Raw genomic sequence first — 17,767 nt, 5'->3', positions numbered from 1 at the left:
AGTTTGCCTACGGCAAGCAGTGTGTTGGGGCGAAAGTCTCATTTGAGCACCTTGCCAGTGTCTTTTGCAGGGGTTGAGACAGACTCATGTAGCCCAGGCTTGCCCCAAACTTCCCACATTCGAAAGAGTGCTGGGCTTGGCATCTTTAAGACAGAGCCTGAGAGTCAGTGGTTTTGTGGTTACCTTGAGTAACCCTGACCATCTCAGTAAGTCCTCTAAGTAGAACCTTCCTGGCTCATGAGTGTATTCTTTTGTAAGGAGACACTTTATATCCCCACTTTAGAGCCCATGAAGTACATGTCATCTTCACAGGTGAGAAACCAAGTCCCTTTGAGACTAAAGGACAAGTCCAAACCACTTGTAAGTTTAATAGGGCAAACTATTAAACTTACATTTTTCTATATTGGTAGTCTATAACAATGGCTATAATAAAGGCTCAGGCCAGTAATTTGTCTAAATATGGAATATACAGAATAGAAAAATGATAATTTAGCCATCTGGACTATCATTTTTCCTTACTTCCCCATTGCACAGATTTGCCGAGAATGAGGCATCCTACAACCCCATCTACGGAAACAGCTAAGGACCACCGGTGACTTCTGATAGCTTCAGAAAATAGATTTTTACCTGATATTTAAAAGCTGAGATGCGAGTTACATACTGTAATATTTCTTCTATTTGGGGGTATAGTTTCATTGTTCTTTTTTTAAAAAAAAGATTTATTTTATTTATTATATATAAACACACTGTCGCTGTCTTCAGACACACCAGAAGAGGGCATCAGATCCCATTACAGATGGCTGTGAGCCACCATGTGGTTGCTGGGATTTGAACTCAGGACCTCTGGAAGGACAGTCAGTGCTCTTAACCACTGAGCCATCTCTCCAGTCCCAGTTCCATTGTTCTTAGTATGTTCACAAATGGTCACAGCCATGGGCATTAAGCATTTCGTGCACACTTTCATATTTTCCTTTTCTGACAGGGAGACCCTGGGCTCCCGCAACTGGGCAGAGGGAAGTACAGGTGGATCTGAGATGGTTGCGGAAATCATGACAGCTTTGCTACAGAGCATGCCTGGACATAGATGGCTCTCTCAAATGTGTGGTTGAATAGTGTTTTCAACATCTTGGCCTCATTTCCCATCTGGGATATATATATATATACATATACATATATACATATATATATATACACATATACATATGTATATGTATATATATATATGGAGAGAGAGAGAGAGAGAGAGAGAGAGAGAGAGAGACAGACTGTATCTGTCTTTAGACACAATCTCATTACAGATGGTTGTGAGCCACCATGTGGGTGCTGGGATTTGAACTCAGGACCTCTGGAAGAGCAGAGGTCTTAACCACTGAGCCATCTCTCCACCTGGTAGAGATTCTTATTCAGAATCTTGATGTCTTTCTGAGTAGGGAGAGGTCATCAAACTCCTGCTTCTGAAAGACCTGGCTAGTAAGTGACACAGGGCATTAAAGGACATTCTCAGAGAGCCAAGCCTGTTCACAACGGGTTTTTGTTGTTAAATACTCAAGTTCTTCATTCAACCATCCCTTCAGCCCCTAGTTGCCTGATTGCTGCCGCCATTGTTCCTTGACCTGCAGTCTTCTGGCCCCCTCCCTCTCTGGTGGATCTCTGATGGTGAGATACATGATGGGATGCATGCTCTGAGGTCTCAGTTCCTGTCAGAGCGGTGTCTCCATCTTTTCTGATGTGTCCTGCTCCCAAGTACTCAACTCCTCCAACTCCTGACAACAGGCCAGCAAGTGAGCTCTTCAGAGAAGCAGCACACTTTCTCTACCTGATTGGTCTCTATGCGTTTGTACACACTGATCTAGTTCGATTTTGAAGACTTGCGTAGGTAACAACCAGGTGTGGGCGGGTGAGAACCCTAAGGAAGGTGTAGACAGGCAGACATTGCAGACGAAACTGGAATCATCGATGTAGGTGCCCTGTAGCCTGTGCATGTACCACCCACTCTAAAAGTGGTGACTGGAAGTTCAAGGCCAGCCTCAGGTACCCAAAGGCTATCCTAAGACATCCTTTCTCAAAACAAACAACATCCCTTAAACTAGCAAGAAGCTCTATTACTTAAATCACACAATACCCCCCCACAATACACCCTAAAAGGGGATAAGATAATGAAGGTCATTAAAGAGCAGGAAATGAAGAGGTTGCAGCCATTCGGTCTAGGAAAGGTCACTTGACGACAACTTTAAAGTATTTGAAAAGACTGTTACCCAGAACGGGGCGGAGGGGCTGGGGAGACCCCTTAAGAGCATTTACTGTTCTTGCAATGGAAGAGTTTGGTGCCCAGCACTCACATCAGGTGGCTCAGAGCTACCTGTAATTGCAGCTTCCTCCTCTACACTCAACAAGTTCGTACTCGTGCCCCAACCCCAATTAAAAAAATTAACCTCTCGCCACCCCCCCAAAAAAACCCAAAACAAACAAAAAACCAAAAAAAAAAAAATTAAGCAAAACCCCTGTATTTAAATTTACCTTTTTTTCTATTTACTAAAGAAAATCTACAAAAATAGATTAATTCGGGCTTGAGACTGGCTTAGCAGCGAGGAACACTGGCTGCTTTTCTACCTGTCCATCAGTCACCTAGCACTCCAGTTCCAGGGGATGGAGGCACTCTAAGGCCTTTCTTTTCTGGCCTTAGCAGGTGGCAGGCATGTGAGCAGGACACAGCCATACGCACCATGCTGGCAACTCACCCAAACACATTACATCACCACAGAAGAGAGGGTGCCACAGCACCTTGTTAAATACTTGCATGGCCACAGCGAAGGGCTAGGGAGACTAAAACCAACCCTTAAGTATCTGAAATGATCTTAACCTTATACGAGTTACAGAGAATAGCACAAAGGATTTTTTTACCCTACAACTGGGGCTGCAGAACTCCCCACACCCAGCATGTATTGAGAGAGCAAGACCCTGGGACTGATCCCCAGCAAGGAGAAAAATCCCTCATCAGTTCCTCAATACCTTACTGCATTCGTTCCATGTAATATGAGGACTTCGTCTGAATCTTTGGAGAGCAATTTTCCAATAATTTTCCTTATCCCTAAAATTTTCATTCATCCCTCCTTAAAACGAGGCTGTGCTCCTGTCTTACCAATGATACAAAATTTGTGAAGTTAAAAGTGATATAGTACTATTTAGTCTACTGATTTTACTGAAACTTGCCCGTCCTTTAAGCTTTTTTTTTTCAATCTAATTTTTTGCATCCTGTCCCCCCAAGTGTATGGATTATAGTTTGTACTGACATGTCCACTCCCTAAAGTCCTTTAAAGGAAAACAAAACGAAAGACAAATCAAATACACAAACCAGACTCGGCCTGCTGATTCTTCCCCCCTCCCCCGGAGCTGGGGACCGAACCTAGGGCCTTGTGCTTGCTAGGCAAGCACTCTACCACTGAGCTAAATCCCCACCCCCAGGCCTGCTGATTCTTTATAGAACATTTGAAACTTACATTTTCTGTGGACTAGCCACACGTGGTGAACGACTCCTCTAGTCCCAGCATTGGGGAGGCAGGCAGAGGCAATGGATCTCTGAGTTTGAGGCCAGCCTGGTTTGTAAGTCGAGCTCCAGGATAGCCAATGGCTATATGGAGAAATCCTGTCTTGAAAAAAAATTTTTTCTTTTTCTGTAGACTGTGAGCTAGAATCTCATCATTACAAGAATGAATTAACACCTAGGCTTGTAAGACAAAGCTGCAGATTTGCCTGCATATGGTTACAAATTATGTCAGGTCTCAAACCCCGGAAAACTGCTGAGATACTTATTAACATCGAAACTGACTGTTCCCACAGACCAGCCACCTACCTGTGTCTCTAAGTGATTTGGCTTTTAAAGAAGATTTAAAACGTAGGGAAGTCTAAAAAAGTGTTCTAAGGTATATAAATAAAAGTTGTAAAGGCCTGAAGATATGTTTAAGTAAATTGTGAGGGTCTAAAAAAGGTGTTTTAAGAGAGGTTAGAAAGGTCTGCGGGAGGGGTTGGGGATTTAGCTCAGTGGTAGAGTGCTTGCCTAGGAAGCGCAAGGCCCTGGGTTCCGTCCCCAGCTCCGAAAAAAAGAACCAAAAAAAAAAAAAAAAAAAAAAAAAAGTCTACGGGAGTGATTTAAGGTATATAAAAAGGAGAAACATTTCAGATCTCTCTCCCTCCCTCTCTATGCTATTGTTTTGCTAAGACGTCAAAAAGCTCGGAGCTTTCACGTTAGTTAAGAGAGTTCTGATAAGCAATTAATCTAGCCCCTGGTAAAGCACTGGCTACATCATAATCACAAGCCCAAAATTTGAAATTTCCTTTGCTTATCTTCTAAGTATAGATTTTAAAATGTTTCTCGCTGTGCTTAAAAACGTCTCTAGAATTAAAGAATTCATATACTTCAGAGGATCGACTTGGATCCCTTCCTCGCAGGTCGAATGAACTCCAGAAAAGCACCGCTGTCGGTCAACAATCTAAGTTTCCCCAGCTGCCTACTTCTGAGGGGGAGATCTCTCCTCTGCTTGGGTCTCCCCTCCACTAACTACCAGGACCACGTGCCTGACCAACTCCCGGACATTAACCTCTCTCCCTGTCTATCTGTCTCAGCAGGTATCAGTTAACTGCCATCATATACTGGCCCCAGGTGTTACTTTGGAATCTGCATCGTAGACAGCCCCCAAAGTCGCTAGCCCTAGGTGGTCCAGCTACACAGCCAGCTCCAAAGCAGTCCCGGTGGGCCGGGAGAACCTGGGCATCCATCCAGCGAAACAGCCTACACTACTCATCTCTCACTTCCTGGCCTTGGTCAGCATTCCGGCTTTCCTGCTCTCCACACCCCACCCCCAACCCAGAAGACCCCAGTTTCAGCCAAGTAACTGAGATGACCCCTTTACCAACAACAAAAGCCTGGAATGTTAGGTCTTAAACCCCAGCATTCCTCGGTCCCTACCTGTTACTTGGTCCCCTTGGCTGGCATACCCTGCCCACTACCCTGAACTCCCCAGGCCATGAAACTGGGCTGGGTTGTCCTTCTACCAAATAACCCAGCTATTTTGGCCTCTTGGCCAGTGCTCCTTGTTTCTCTCTCTCCTCACACGGCTTAGCTCAGCTTCCTGTTCACTCTGGACCCTTCCACATACCTCTGGCTATAGTCTCCCTCCTATTTCTAAACTCAATCTCTCTCTGTTCTTCGAGACTAGGCTTCTCTGTGTAGCTCCGGCTATCCTGGAACTCGACTTTTAGACCGGCTGGTCTCGAGCTCGGAGATTTGCCAGCCTTTGCCTCCGAGATCACTACCTAAAAAAAACCTTTCTCAATCCGTACCTAATAGTCACGTCCTCCTTTCCTTCCTTTTTTTCACTCAAATTAACGTATTTATTGTGGGCGGAGCAAATGCCAGGCTGTTAAAGGCCCTGAGAATCTACCCAAGAACAACAGACAACAAAACCCTTGTTAAGGTAGATCAGGTTGGGCAAATTAAACTAAATTTAAAATCTAAAAATTAAGTTAGAAATATACTAGCAACAGAGAATCCGGCTTCTTAAAATGGGGGATGGAAAGTCTCTGCAAAGAGGGGCAGCTGTGAGATTTGTGTTAAGTTTCCTACTCCGGCATCTCCTAGTTAAAGCGCCGACTTTTAAGTCTTCAGTTCTTTAAAACATTGTTATAGGAGAGATGAATCCAAACTCCAAAGTCCTGTCGGAGCCGCTTCAGGTGCGGCTGTAATCACTTTCTCTGCAACCTTCGCTTGCCTGCCGTGGGGCCTTCCAGCCCCGTGTGCTGAGCGTGCCCGCGGAGTCTCGTGCCCCGTCCAGGTGCTGCCTCTTCGGGAGAGCTGAGCAACCGAGATCCTCACGTCTAGAGAGAGCCCTGAGGCGACGCGGCTCCGAGGAACCGGCTCCTCCAAGCGGCCTCGCCCACTGCAATGCAATCTGGGTGGTTTTTCCAGATTCCCCGCCCAGTCTCAACCCCCGCGACTCCTAGGGACAAGGAGGCAGGCTCAGAGACACCGGGGCTAGGGCGGGGCCAGGAGAGGCACCCGGGGACTCGGGAGCTGGGTGCGAGCCAGTCCTCCCTCGCCCTGCTCTCCGGGACGCGCCTGCCACAAGCAGCGCCAGTCCCCCACCTCCAGCCGCAACTCATCCTAGTGGGAAACGCGCCGCCCGCCCCCGACTCCTCTCCCCACTGCCGGGAGTTTCGGCTCCCACTGGGAAAGTGTGGTCTCTAGGTTCCCCTGACAGGCGTCCCCAGGAGGGTACCAATAGGTTCCTGCGGTTGCAAGGGTGTGGCCACTTCATTTCTCTTGAAGAATATGCTAGGCCGCACACCTGGCGCCGAGCTAGTAATATTTTCAGACGGAATTCGGCTCCCAAGAATAGACGGCTTTGAAACAAACAACAAACAAACAAACCTCGAGGAACAACACCAATGGCACGTTTCTAAGATGTCAACATAATCTACCTAGCCCCTTGGCGGCTCGCGGCGGGGCTGGGGTCGTGGTGGCGCAGGAGTCTGTGGGCATGAGTTGGTCAAGTCACACACTCCACAAAAGTTAGGAAATTTAGCGAAAAGTGTGTTTGGCCTGACTCTGGAAAACCTTTAAGAGGGCTGCGGGGCAGATGCATTTCTTATCCAAGGCAAATCACTGTTAACTGTGCCTGGGCCCTAGAGGGCGTTCCGGTCTCGAACCAGAAGCCGGCAGGACGAAGATGTAACAAGTGATAAGAGAAGGGGCTACAGGGTCCTTCCTCCCGAGGTTCCCCAGCTGCTGTGAAGGCTGTGATTGCATCCCAGGACCTGCCTAGCCGCCCGAATGCTGGGCTGTGCGGCTGGGGGTGGGGGAGCGGAGGTTGGCCCCGAGGTGGAGAGAGCGAATGCCAGCCTCCCGCGTCGTGAGGGGCAGGGCGGGCAGGACACCTTCCTCCGGCTGTTTGCACAGAAAGGTGTGCTGGGCTCAGGAGCGGCTTTTGCCGGGTTCGGTAATTGCCCGCACCAGCTTCCAGGGCAGCCGAAGACCGGTCCCTCCCAGGCGCCGCGCCCTGGGCCTCACCTCTGGCCTTCTTTTACCTCTAGGCGCCTTGGCCTTTCGCTCGACCCCTCAGCTTCTCTCCTCCCCAATCCCCACGGCCAAGCCAACCCTCCAAATCCCCCAACGCTGAGTCCACGAGCAGGGACCCTTCCCGCCGTCGCGCCCCCCTCCCCTTGGTCTGGCCTTGGCTACCCTCCTGGTGACAACCAGCACTTCCCCGCCCCTCTCCTCCCCTCCCCTCCCCTCCCCTCCAGGCCTTCCTTCCCCATTCATCCAGCCTTTGTCTCCCGCCCTCTCCTCTCCCTCCCCCAGCACCCCCCTTCCCACCCCTGCCACGTCGTGGTTTGAAGGAGCCAATGGGCGGGCGCCGCCAGGTGTCTCTTACCTGCACCACGTGGGGGAGGGGGAAAAGGGGCGGGCAGGTAGAGCCACATCCCAAAACAGAAAAGCTTTCAGCCATTGCGCGCGCCTCCCGGGGGTGCAGCCCGGCTCCTGGGGTTTTTTTTTCTTAGACGCACGAGCAATTGGATACAAAAAGGGCAGGCCTGCTGCTCCCTCCTTCCACCCCCCCTTCCTGCCCAGGGTGTGGAGCGCCGGCCAGGTGCGGGCTTGGGTGGCAGGTTACCGCCTTTTGCCCTGGCGGCCTCGAGGAGGGGGGTGGGCGCTTTCTTTTTCTCTTGGAAGAGGGTTTTAGCACAGGTTTTCTCGTTCTCACTTCCAACCCCACCTCGCCGCCTCCCGACCCCCCTCCTCCCCTTCCCCACCTATCGTCATGACGGCGTCTCCGGATTACTTGGTGGTGCTTTTTGGGATCACTGCTGGGGCCACAGGAGCCAAGCTGGGTTCGGATGAGAAGGAGCTGATCCTGCTGTTATGGAAAGTCGTGGATTTGGCCAACAAGAAGGTACTTCACCATGTTCTGGTCCAAACCAGTAGTGGGGGCAACAACTTTACTGTAGAAGTTGGAGAAGGGATGGTCGGTTTCTTGTTTCCTTTTTTTTTTAAAGTGGTTGCACGCTTATGAAGCGGGGCCCCGAGGCCTAGAGAATCCATTGCAGAATCAAACCTGTTAGCCTACCACTTTGGAGCCATTTAAGTCTTCCGAAACCTGGCCTAGGTAGAAAGGCCCCGCGCTGCCCTGCCGCATTCTCTGCGGGTCGCAGAACGCCTATGTCAGACTAGTGGTTCCTGGGGCGCTAGGATCCCCTCCTTGGCCTGGGCGACTTGATCCGGGTAGGGTGGGGGTGGGGCGACCAGATCCCTGGGCGTCTAGGGAGCTTTGATTCTGCTGTTAGGTGCCTGTAGAGCCTGGAGTCGTCCAGGGAAAGCCGGGGAGGAGGAAGGGTTTCCAAGTTGTAAAAGGGGAAACTGACCCCTTATTTTCCACCCCTTATACCCCGAGGTGGGACAGTTGCACGAAGTACTAGTTAGACCGGATCAGTTGGAACTGACAGAGGATTGTAAAGAAGAAACTAAAATAGACGCCGAAAATCTGTCTTCCGCCCCGCAGCTGGACCAAGCCCTCCGACAGGTGACAGTTTTGGCCAGGCCACGCCGCCCACCCTCATCTAGGTGGCCCCCAGACCCGACCCAACCCTACCACTCCCACGCCCTCGTGGGGCAGTCTCCACTTCTTTCTGGGGCGGGGTGGCGAGGTTCCCAGCCTTATGTGTGGGAGTCCGACCTGGGGGTGGGGGGTTGCTGCTCTGGAGGGGCTGCTGTGCTTAGCTTCCCGGTCCTCAGGGTCTGGGGATTAAGATTCGCTGGAGCTCCTGTTGCCTCCCGAGTTGTTTTTTGAGCGGGAGAATCCGCCGTGCGCGGTTTACCCCCACGGGTTGACTAGCGAAGTTTCAGTGCCAGCTTCAGCAGCTCCAAGCTCAGACCCTACTGGGTCTGGGTCTGTAGCCCAGCCTCTGGGTTGGAGGCGCAGTAGTGTGGAAGGGGGTGGGGGGTAGGCCCTCAGTCATCGGCGTTAGTGCTACCCATGGTTGTAGTTTGGTTTGCACCTGAGTGCACGCCTGATTTTAGCCGAAGTTTCAATTTCCAAAGGCTTAGCTTCCTCGTTACTTCTCTAGTGCCTTGATTGGGATCCTATGGAGGGGTTGCAAGTACAGACCTGTGGGACTGTTCGTTGGGTCACCGTGGAGCTGGCGGGATCCCCTATTGAAATTGAGGTGACCTAAAAACTGCTCTGGGTGCTGACGGTTGCTAGAATCCGGAATAGGGCGGGTCTCGACACCTGTGCGGCAAAGTGTGCTCTGCGTTCTCCCAGCCTCTGCCTCTAAGCACACGAGTTTCCAATTAAAGGAATACGTTATTTCTAGAGTGTTTTCTAAGAAAAGTGATAGCCGCCTTACAGAATTCTGCTTATTCATTACCCCGATTGTCTATCGGATATGGATTCCTTAAACCTGAAACATTCAAACGTTGAAAAAGTAACCCTATAAAATGATGTAATCTGAAGGCAACTTGTTAAAAAGAGAAAAGAGAGACCTGATTAGTCTCATCCTGAATATCAGGGCTGCTGGGAAGTGACCGCAAGTCCCAGACAAAAACTGCAGATTAGTTTGAAAGCCCTCTTGCCTGGGTGAAAAGGGCAGGTTCCTGGGGAAAGGGTTCTTTGTGATACTGCCTTGGTGTCCTCAGAGTCTTGAGGACTCTTGATTTTTCTTTGGTTATCTTCAAGTTGGGCCACTTTGGTATGCTTATGAATTCTGCTTTCGTTTCATCCTCGCATGTGTCTCCTCTTCTTGCAGTTTAACCAGTCAGTGAGCAATGAACTGAACATTGGGGTAGGGACTTCCTTCTGTCTGTGTACTGACGGGCAGCTTCACGTCAGGCAGATCTTGCATCCCGAGGCTTCCAAGAAGGTAAGAGTTGCTGGGTTCTGGAAAAGCGGATGCTCTCTGAGAAACAAACAAACAAAATCAGTCTGTTTCTGGCTTCTGGAAGGACAGGTGTACTTTTCATTCAAATTAAATCCTACTTTCTAAAGAAGTCCGAGTGAGGAGTTAGTTGTGTAATAGTGCAGATTTTTCATTTTGGAAAGATTAAAATGTTCTGAATCAAAAGGAAGGAACAGTTGCAAAGCCTTAGTGACCTTGATGTTGCTGTACTTGCAAATGAAGAAACTGTAGATGTGTAGCTCCAGCAGGAGCTCCAGAAGGGTTAACACGGGAGCTTTAACATTGTGTCTGTTTTACCACAAGTCATGGAGATGTCTGGGGTAATTGTAATTTATAGGTATCCTCTGGTGATTTAAAACATTTTCTTTGTTTCCAGCTCAACATCCTCCTCCTTTCCAAAGCTAATAGAAAGTTTGAATTTCAGTCACTTAGAGTAGAAAAGACTGGTATTTTACCACATCTGATTATTTTCTTAATGTGAAGGAAATGTGCTTCAAAGAGAATTAAAAAAAACCTTCTAAATATTTTTAAGACTGCTTAGTAACAATTACCAACATAAGCAGTAAATAACATTGTAGAACACTCCCTTGAACTTGAAGTAAATATTCAAAACCGAATTTTAAAATTCCTATTTACCTTTGTGTATTTATGAATCTTTGGAGACAAAGTCTCACTCTGAAGCCTGGGCTAGCCTCAAATTCATGGCATTCCTGCCTCACCTGTGTGCTGAGATTACAGGGATGCACTTGTATCAGCGGGGTCATCTTTACTAATTTTTCTCATGTAGAAAAAAAATTATGCTATAAGAACAGTCTTACCCTGATCTACTGTTTCTCCTCCTGGGAAGAATATTTCTGAAGGACAATGAAGAGCAAAGACAGCTCACCTAGTGAAGCCAATTCGTGATAATGTAGTTCCTATTAACAATTCAGATTAATTGTGCTGTGCCGCCTTAGGCTGGCACCATTCAGAGCACTGTGAGGCTGGGAGAGTTGGTAGATAGACAGTGCAGTCAGGTTCATTTACTGCTGCCTGTCTTTGCCTTCCTTCTCTAAGGTAGGGAAAGCTGGTGAGTTAGTTAAGTAATCATTAGAAAAGTGTCTGCACGACAATGTCTGTTCTTCCACCTTTGAAGGTAGATCACTCCTTTTATAGGAGTCCTGGTAACCAGTTGATGTCATGGAATGGTATACTGGTAACTGTGTCATTGAGTCAGAAGTACAAAGGAGGAGTCCCTTCCAACCCCCAAGTCATAAAGGAAGGGCCAAGAATTAATTCCTTCTTTCACTATTGGCAAGAGGGAAATAGATTTTTACTTTTGTTCACTCCCCTCTGTTTTTTTGCGACAGCCTTAGAACTCAGGCTAGCCTTTCACTCTATATAGCTTAGATGACCACTTACTGAAGAGCCTCCTGCTTCACTTTTTTTCAAATGCTGGGTTACTGGTAAGGGCTACTGTCCTCAGCACAGTTTCTTCTATTATTTTTTGGAAGGATTGCATTGTAGGGGAGAAAAATTAAGGTAGTTTCCTGAGCCGTTTCTATTAAGATAAATATAAGAAACTAAAATAGTATAATAAAAATTATATGTATTCATTTTATACACAAAATGCTAAAACATGAAAGAAAATAACTCACAAAGTTTTCTCTGACATTAGCATATTATATATTCTCCAGACTTATGTAGGGAAGCATTGTTTTTGCGAGCAACATTTATACTATACAAACCTGTTTAATTTGCTGTATAATTTAGTGTGATGTCAGTGTAAAGTGCTATTTTAAATGGGAATACTGATTTAAACTGATGTTTTTTCCTGTTGTGTGAATTCTTGCTGTAGATTCTCATGACCATAGGGCATCGCGGGCACTCCTAGTTTGTGTAGTCCTTCAAATCTGTTACAACGGTTTGCTAATTCTGATTTCAGATACAATTTGAGATACAATCCACTAAAGAATATGTTACTGTATGTTTAGCAAACATTCAGAACACATATTTTCTGGCTGGAGAGAAAGTTCAGCAGTTAAAAACACTTGCTGCTCTTGAAAAGACCCTGGGTTTGGCTTCCAATACACCAAGTGGTGACTCACAACCATACATTCGATTCTATACAATCTGAAATCTATATAACTCCAGTTTCACAGGATCCAGTGCCTGCTTACAATTTCTGGGCACCAAGTGTATCCCTGTTATACATGCATACACGATGGAAAAATATTCACATAAATTTTTAAAAATTAAACCTACATATTTTCTTTTTTTAAACAGTAAATTGAAATTTTAGATTAATGAACACAAACTATTTTGAATTTTTTTTTTTAAACATCTAGGGCTAGAAATGGCTTAGCAGGTAAAGATGTTTGCCTGCAAGCTAGAGTTCAGTCCCAAGACACACAAGGTAGAAGGAAAGATCCAGACTCTCTCAAGTAGTCCTCTGACCTCCACATTCATTCAGTGGCATGCGTATGCTCCCCCCATCAAGAAATCTTAAAAGGGGGGGTGGGATGTCTTAAATTCTGTCTTGTCAAAAATTATTTTTAGCCAAGAGTGGTGATCAATGCCTGTAATACCAGCATTTATGAAGCTAAGCCAAGGTATGAATTCAAAGCCAATCTGGGGTTGTATACTTTATTCCAAACAGAAAGCAGAAGCTAAGAATTACCATTTGCAACTGAGGATTTACCCAGATAACAGAGTACTTGTCTGGTATCCTGGGTTCAGCTCCAGCCTGCATAAAACTAGGTGTGGGGGCACATTCAAGGGGAGTGCCAGGGGGTGAGAATCAGAAGCTCAAGGATTAGCATTGTGTGGTAGCACACACCTTTAGTTCCAGCACTCAGCAGGCAGAGGCAGGTAGATCTCTGTGAGTTTGAGGCCAGCCTGGTCATAGGGCTATGGAGAGACAGAGACAGACAGACAGACAGACACCCTGTCTCAAAAAGCCTTAAAAGTTCAAGGCTTGATCAACCTGGGTACAAGGAAACTCTGTCTTTAAAAGAAATAATAAAATAAAATAACAAAAACCCAAACCAGTGGTGTAATAATTATTCGCACAATGGTCTTTACTCTCCATAAGTGGTGCTCAGAGCTACTTCTCTTTTGCTTTGACTTAAAGCAACTTTCCTTTTTGATCTGTTGCTAGGCATTGAACACCTAGAGCCTGAACGTGCTAGGCAGACACTCCTGCTGGGCTACGTTCTGGTAGCTTGGCTCTTTTGAGACAATCTGAGTGTGTGACTCTGGCTGGCCGTGGGGCTTACAGCTCTCCAGCCTCTCTGCCTGCAGAGTTCTGTGCACTCTCTTCCTTGTCTGGTTGTTGTGATGCCTTCTTATTTTAGAATTTTTTATAACTGAGTGGCGATAATGGGCCACACTCTGCACGTTGAGGTCAGAGGATAGCTTGTGGGAGTCCATTCTCTCCTTCCACTGTTTACGTGGGTTCCAGGGATCAAACTCAAGTCATCAGGTTGAAGCAGTGAGTGTTTTCCCCACTGAGCCACCTTACCAGCTTGTGGCTTTTTGTTTTTTGTTTTTCTTCTTAAGATTTATGATTCTGTTTTTATATGCATTGGTGTTTTTGCCTGTGTGGATTATGTGTACCATGTGTCTGCATGTCTGTGGAGGCCAGAAGTAGGTGTCAGACTCCCTGGGGCTGAAGTCACAGGTGATCATGAGCTATTGTGTAGGTACCAGAAATGAACAAATACTTTTTTTTTCTATTTTTCGGAGCTGGGGACCGAACCCAGGGCCTTGCGCTTGGTAGGCAAGCGCTCTACCACTGAGCTAAATCCCCAACCTCATGAACAAATACTTTTAACCACTGAGTCCTTTCTCTAAACTTGTGGTGCTTATTTCTAAAATACTGATGTGAATTTTCAGGTATAGCTAGAATAATAAGCAAAAACCCAATGTGGAACTATAATTTGGCACAAAACTAATCTTTTCCAAAAAAAAAAAAAAAAAAGGTACTATTCTCTAACCTTATTTAGTATCAAATATTCATATTACTAGGATTCAGCAGTAGTTAGAACTATAAAATCTTACCATTTAATTGTAAGTCTTAAGTTATCTTAAAATGAATTCTGTAAAATGGATTCCTGAAAACACAGGTGGTCTAAAGTGATTATGGCAGAGAAAGGTTGTAACTACCCTAGTAAGAGCACGGGAGTTCAGACAATGTAACAACTCCAGGACCGGTTTGAGTGAGGGGAGGAAAAAAAGCTCAGCAGTTAGCAGAGAGTGCACTTGTGTTCCCTACCCTCATTCTGGTAATCCTCAGTTCCTGTAGCTTCCGAGCCAGAGGCTTCTGGCTTTCGTGAGAACCCACACACACCTGGTGCACCTGCAGACACGTAGAAGCAGACACGTGAGACAAAAAGTGGTTTGATTTGGAAGGCACAGCGAACATAAACATTGTTGTCCATTCTGTTAAAAGGAGATGACTTTTGTGAAACTGCTTAGATTGTAGGATCTAATGTGATACTGTGGCCAAGGATTAAACATTAAAGCCAGTTCATCTTGAATTTCATAGTTCTAAAAATTGTGGTAAAATGTTACCTATATTCCACTCTTAGGTTCCTAGTTACTAGAGAAATATGGACCAAATTCGCCTAGTTTAACAACCTCTACCCTGTCCTCCCTCAGAATGTATTACTACCTGAATGCTTCTATTCCTTTTTCGATCTTCGAAAAGAATTCAAGAAGTGTTGCCCCGGCTCTCCTGACCTCGACAAGCTGGATGTTGCAGCCATGGCAGAGAGTATCCTTTAAGTTGACCTAAGAGTGCTTCATACATCGACCCTGTGCTGTTCTGTTTGTTTTAAGTTTTGGAGATGGAACTTGTTATGACCTGGAACTCATTATGTAGTGGAAGGAAGTGGCAAACTTACAGGTGTCCTCCTGCCTCACACCTCCCCAGTGCTAGAATTAAAGGTGTTAGCCACTGTACCTGGCTCAAGAAAACTGCCTTACATTGTCAGTGAGTGGATCAAATTGTTCCTGTCCAATTGTGTCGGTATACTGCGAGAGGGAGAAGTAACACTCTAAACTGTAGCCATCTTTCAGAGTAGTCATTGACCGACCCGGACTTGGGCAGGTACATGGTCTTAATAGTTTGTTTATGTGCGGTATTTTTGTTTCCGATGATAAATATATGAATGTATCCATGTGTGTATAGAAAGATGCACACATATGTTTGGTAGATTAGATAAAATACAAAGACTCCACTTTGTCTACAGATCCCAAAGCTACTTGTGCCTGATTGTTTTGGTCTTGGGGTCTATTTTTGTTTCTTTATATTACAGAAGATTTTGTTTTGAAGTATTGGGTTCCCTTTAAATCTTAGCTATTTTCCGTATGTACCAACCTGATCTTGTGAATATAGTAAGATATTTGGGGGCAGAGTAAAACAGGAATTGTGCCAGACATAGTGGTGACTGTCTCAAAAAAAAAAAAAATTGGGAGAGGAGAACAGGTTGTTTTGAACACATTCACTTAACAAAGATGACATTTTTATTTTATTTTATTTTTTTCAAGACAGTCTGACTATATAGTTCTGATTGTCCTGGATAGAACTCACTATGTAGATCAGACTGGCCTCAAACTCAGAGATCCACCTGACTTTGCCTCCCAAGTGCGCTGAGATTAAAGGTGTGTGCCACTTGACTATGAAAATAGGATATTGAATGCTTCATATATTGGTAACTTGTTTTAATGCTTAGAAGTCTTGTATTGGGGTTGGGGATTTAGCTCAGTGGTAGAGCGCTTGCCTAGCAAGTGCAAGGTCCTGGGTTCGGTCCCCAGCTCCGAAAAAAAAAAAAAAGAAAAAGAAAAAGAAAAAAAAAGAAAAGAAGTCTTGTATCACGAAGGACCTATTGCCTTCCATCTATGGAATCTCTTTGATGTGCTAGTAAATAGTCTTGTATTAGTGTATCAGAAGGGAAGCTGAAAATTGGGTTAGGTTTCTCCTTGAACGCCACTTTTTTGGGCATAGGTCATGGGATGCTGGAGAGATGGCTCAGCAGTTAAGAGCTCTTCAGTTCTTAGCAGCCAGCATCTACAGGGCTTGGCTCACAACCGTCTGTAACACTAGGTTCAGGTGGTATTCTCGCCATCTCGGTAAAGTATCTGTTGCAATATGTGTGGGGTCCTCTATGTGAAGGCATTTTTAGTTTTCTCAGATAGTTGACAATGCAGAAAAGTCTTTAGAATCCACTGTCCCTTTCTTCTGTTGCCTTCTTGGCCTCTGTAAGGTTGAGGCTGAGGTGCTTGTGTGTTTCCTTGCTCTGGGCTGTGCTACCCAGCCTGCTTTAGAAGCTGACCTCTGAGGAGGGATAGCATGATTCGCCAGCACTTTTGCCCGCTGTTCCGGCTAACTACTTCTGAAATCATGTGTTGGCAGCTCTCTCAAGTACATGGTGACAAAAATCAGAAGTATTTGCCTCTAGTAAATGGAATTGTGACTGAGTCAAGCTGAACTTCCTCCTACGTGCGTTATCCTTGAAATTGGAAGTAGAGCTCATGGTCGTTTTATCAGTGCATCTGGTTAAAAACAAAGGCAGCTATGACATCGATGTGGCCAAAGTCAATACCCTGATGACGGCCTGACAGAGAGGAGAAGGTGTATGTTTGCTTGGCTCCTGATTATGATGCTCTAGATGTTGCCAACAAGATTGGGGTCTTTAGATCTAAAGTGAGTCCAGATGGTTAATTCTAAATATATACTTTTTTCCCCCACCATTTAAAAAAAAACAAACAAACAAAGCAAAGGCAGGATTTTCTGTTTCTTAAAATGTAACTTGCTGATGGGGGGCGGGGTGGGGGTGGGGGTGTAGCTTGGTTGGTAATGCCCAGCGGAGATTGAGCTCAGGGTTGGCTCACACCTGTAATGCCAGCATTTGGCAAGAAGGTGCCAGAGAGCCTGAGGTTCCCAGTGGTCCTCAGTGGAGTAGCAAGTTTCAGGCCAGCCTAGGCTGTTTGAAACCCTGCCTTTAAACAAACAAAAAATCGATTCTAACTTTAAATGTTTTGATTAATGTTTGGGTCCCCCCCCTTTTTACTATTTTAGAAATGCTATTGACCCTTCTTAACATAGGCTTTTATTTTTCATCTCTGCTGTTATGATCAATCTTTCTCTTCAGAGAAGTAGATCTTTCCCTGACCAGGCTGCTAAACCAACCTTAGAGGTCAAAGTAAGTACTGATTCTGAGCGTCGACCGCGTCCATCTGTCTGAGCCTTTGTGAGCCGAAGAGCTGTGCTCTTTGAAAACCACTTGTTACCTCCTTGTTGATATGGAAACGGTCCTGAATTTGGAAACATGAAGACGGTCATTAAACACGTTTGTTGGTTTTTGTCAGATGACAGTGTGAGCTTCTCAGTCCCACTGACTAGCAACAGAAATAACTTAACATTTTCTCACTGTGCAGATAGTTGTATTCTTATTCTTAAATCTGACTAGTTTTTGAGACAGTTTCACGTAGTCCAAGCTGACCTAGAACTTGGCTGTATCATCAAGGGTGATCTCCTGACCAGGAGTGCCAGGTTTATAGGTGTGCACCTCCCTGCCCAGGTTTTCTTTTTTTTTTTAAATGCAAGTGTAGCCATGTGGATTTGTCAGGAACGCCAGTGGCTGTGGTACTGTGTTAGTATTCTTTCACTTTCTATCCAATTAAAACGTAAATTCCTGGTACTGTTTTTGTTTCATTTTGAAATGGGGGCTTGCTCTGCAGTTTACAGGCTTGCTGGGAACTTGGCATTCCTGCTTCCCCCCCCTCTTCCCTCTGGGTGCTCAGGTTCTGTGCTCGAGCCATCACACCCAGCCAC

General features: G+C 45.9%; 1 protein-coding gene across 9 annotated transcripts in view; it reads left to right on the top strand.

The window, feature by feature from the left end:
• The first annotated feature begins 7,439 nt into the window (after window positions 1–7,439).
• Esrp1 (epithelial splicing regulatory protein 1) overlaps window positions 7,440–17,767 on the top strand; it is a 54,551-nt gene continuing 44,223 nt past the window's right edge. For 3 of the 9 annotated variants that reach the window (XM_063288193.1, XM_006237878.5, XM_063288191.1), the window contains exons 1-4: window positions 7,446–7,946; window positions 8,445–8,573; window positions 9,799–9,912; window positions 14,590–14,704. In XM_063288193.1, coding sequence (XP_063144263.1) covers window positions 7,815–7,946; window positions 8,445–8,573; window positions 9,799–9,912; window positions 14,590–14,704 — 490 coding nt within the window. In that variant the 5' untranslated portion in view covers window positions 7,446–7,814. Of the gene's footprint in view, window positions 7,947–8,444; window positions 8,574–9,798; window positions 9,913–14,589; window positions 14,705–17,767 lie in introns of all 9 variants that reach the window. The other 6 variants (XM_039110538.2, XM_006237877.5, XM_063288190.1 and 3 more) reach the window with 6 other exon arrangements.

The sequence above is a fragment of the Rattus norvegicus genome, chromosome 5 (genome assembly GCF_036323735.1).
Source record: "Rattus norvegicus strain BN/NHsdMcwi chromosome 5, GRCr8, whole genome shotgun sequence".
NCBI classification, from domain to species: Eukaryota; Metazoa; Chordata; class Mammalia; order Rodentia; family Muridae; genus Rattus; species Rattus norvegicus.
The sequence above is the reverse complement of the archived record's forward strand: the minus strand, read 5'-3'. Positions and strand labels throughout refer to the sequence as shown.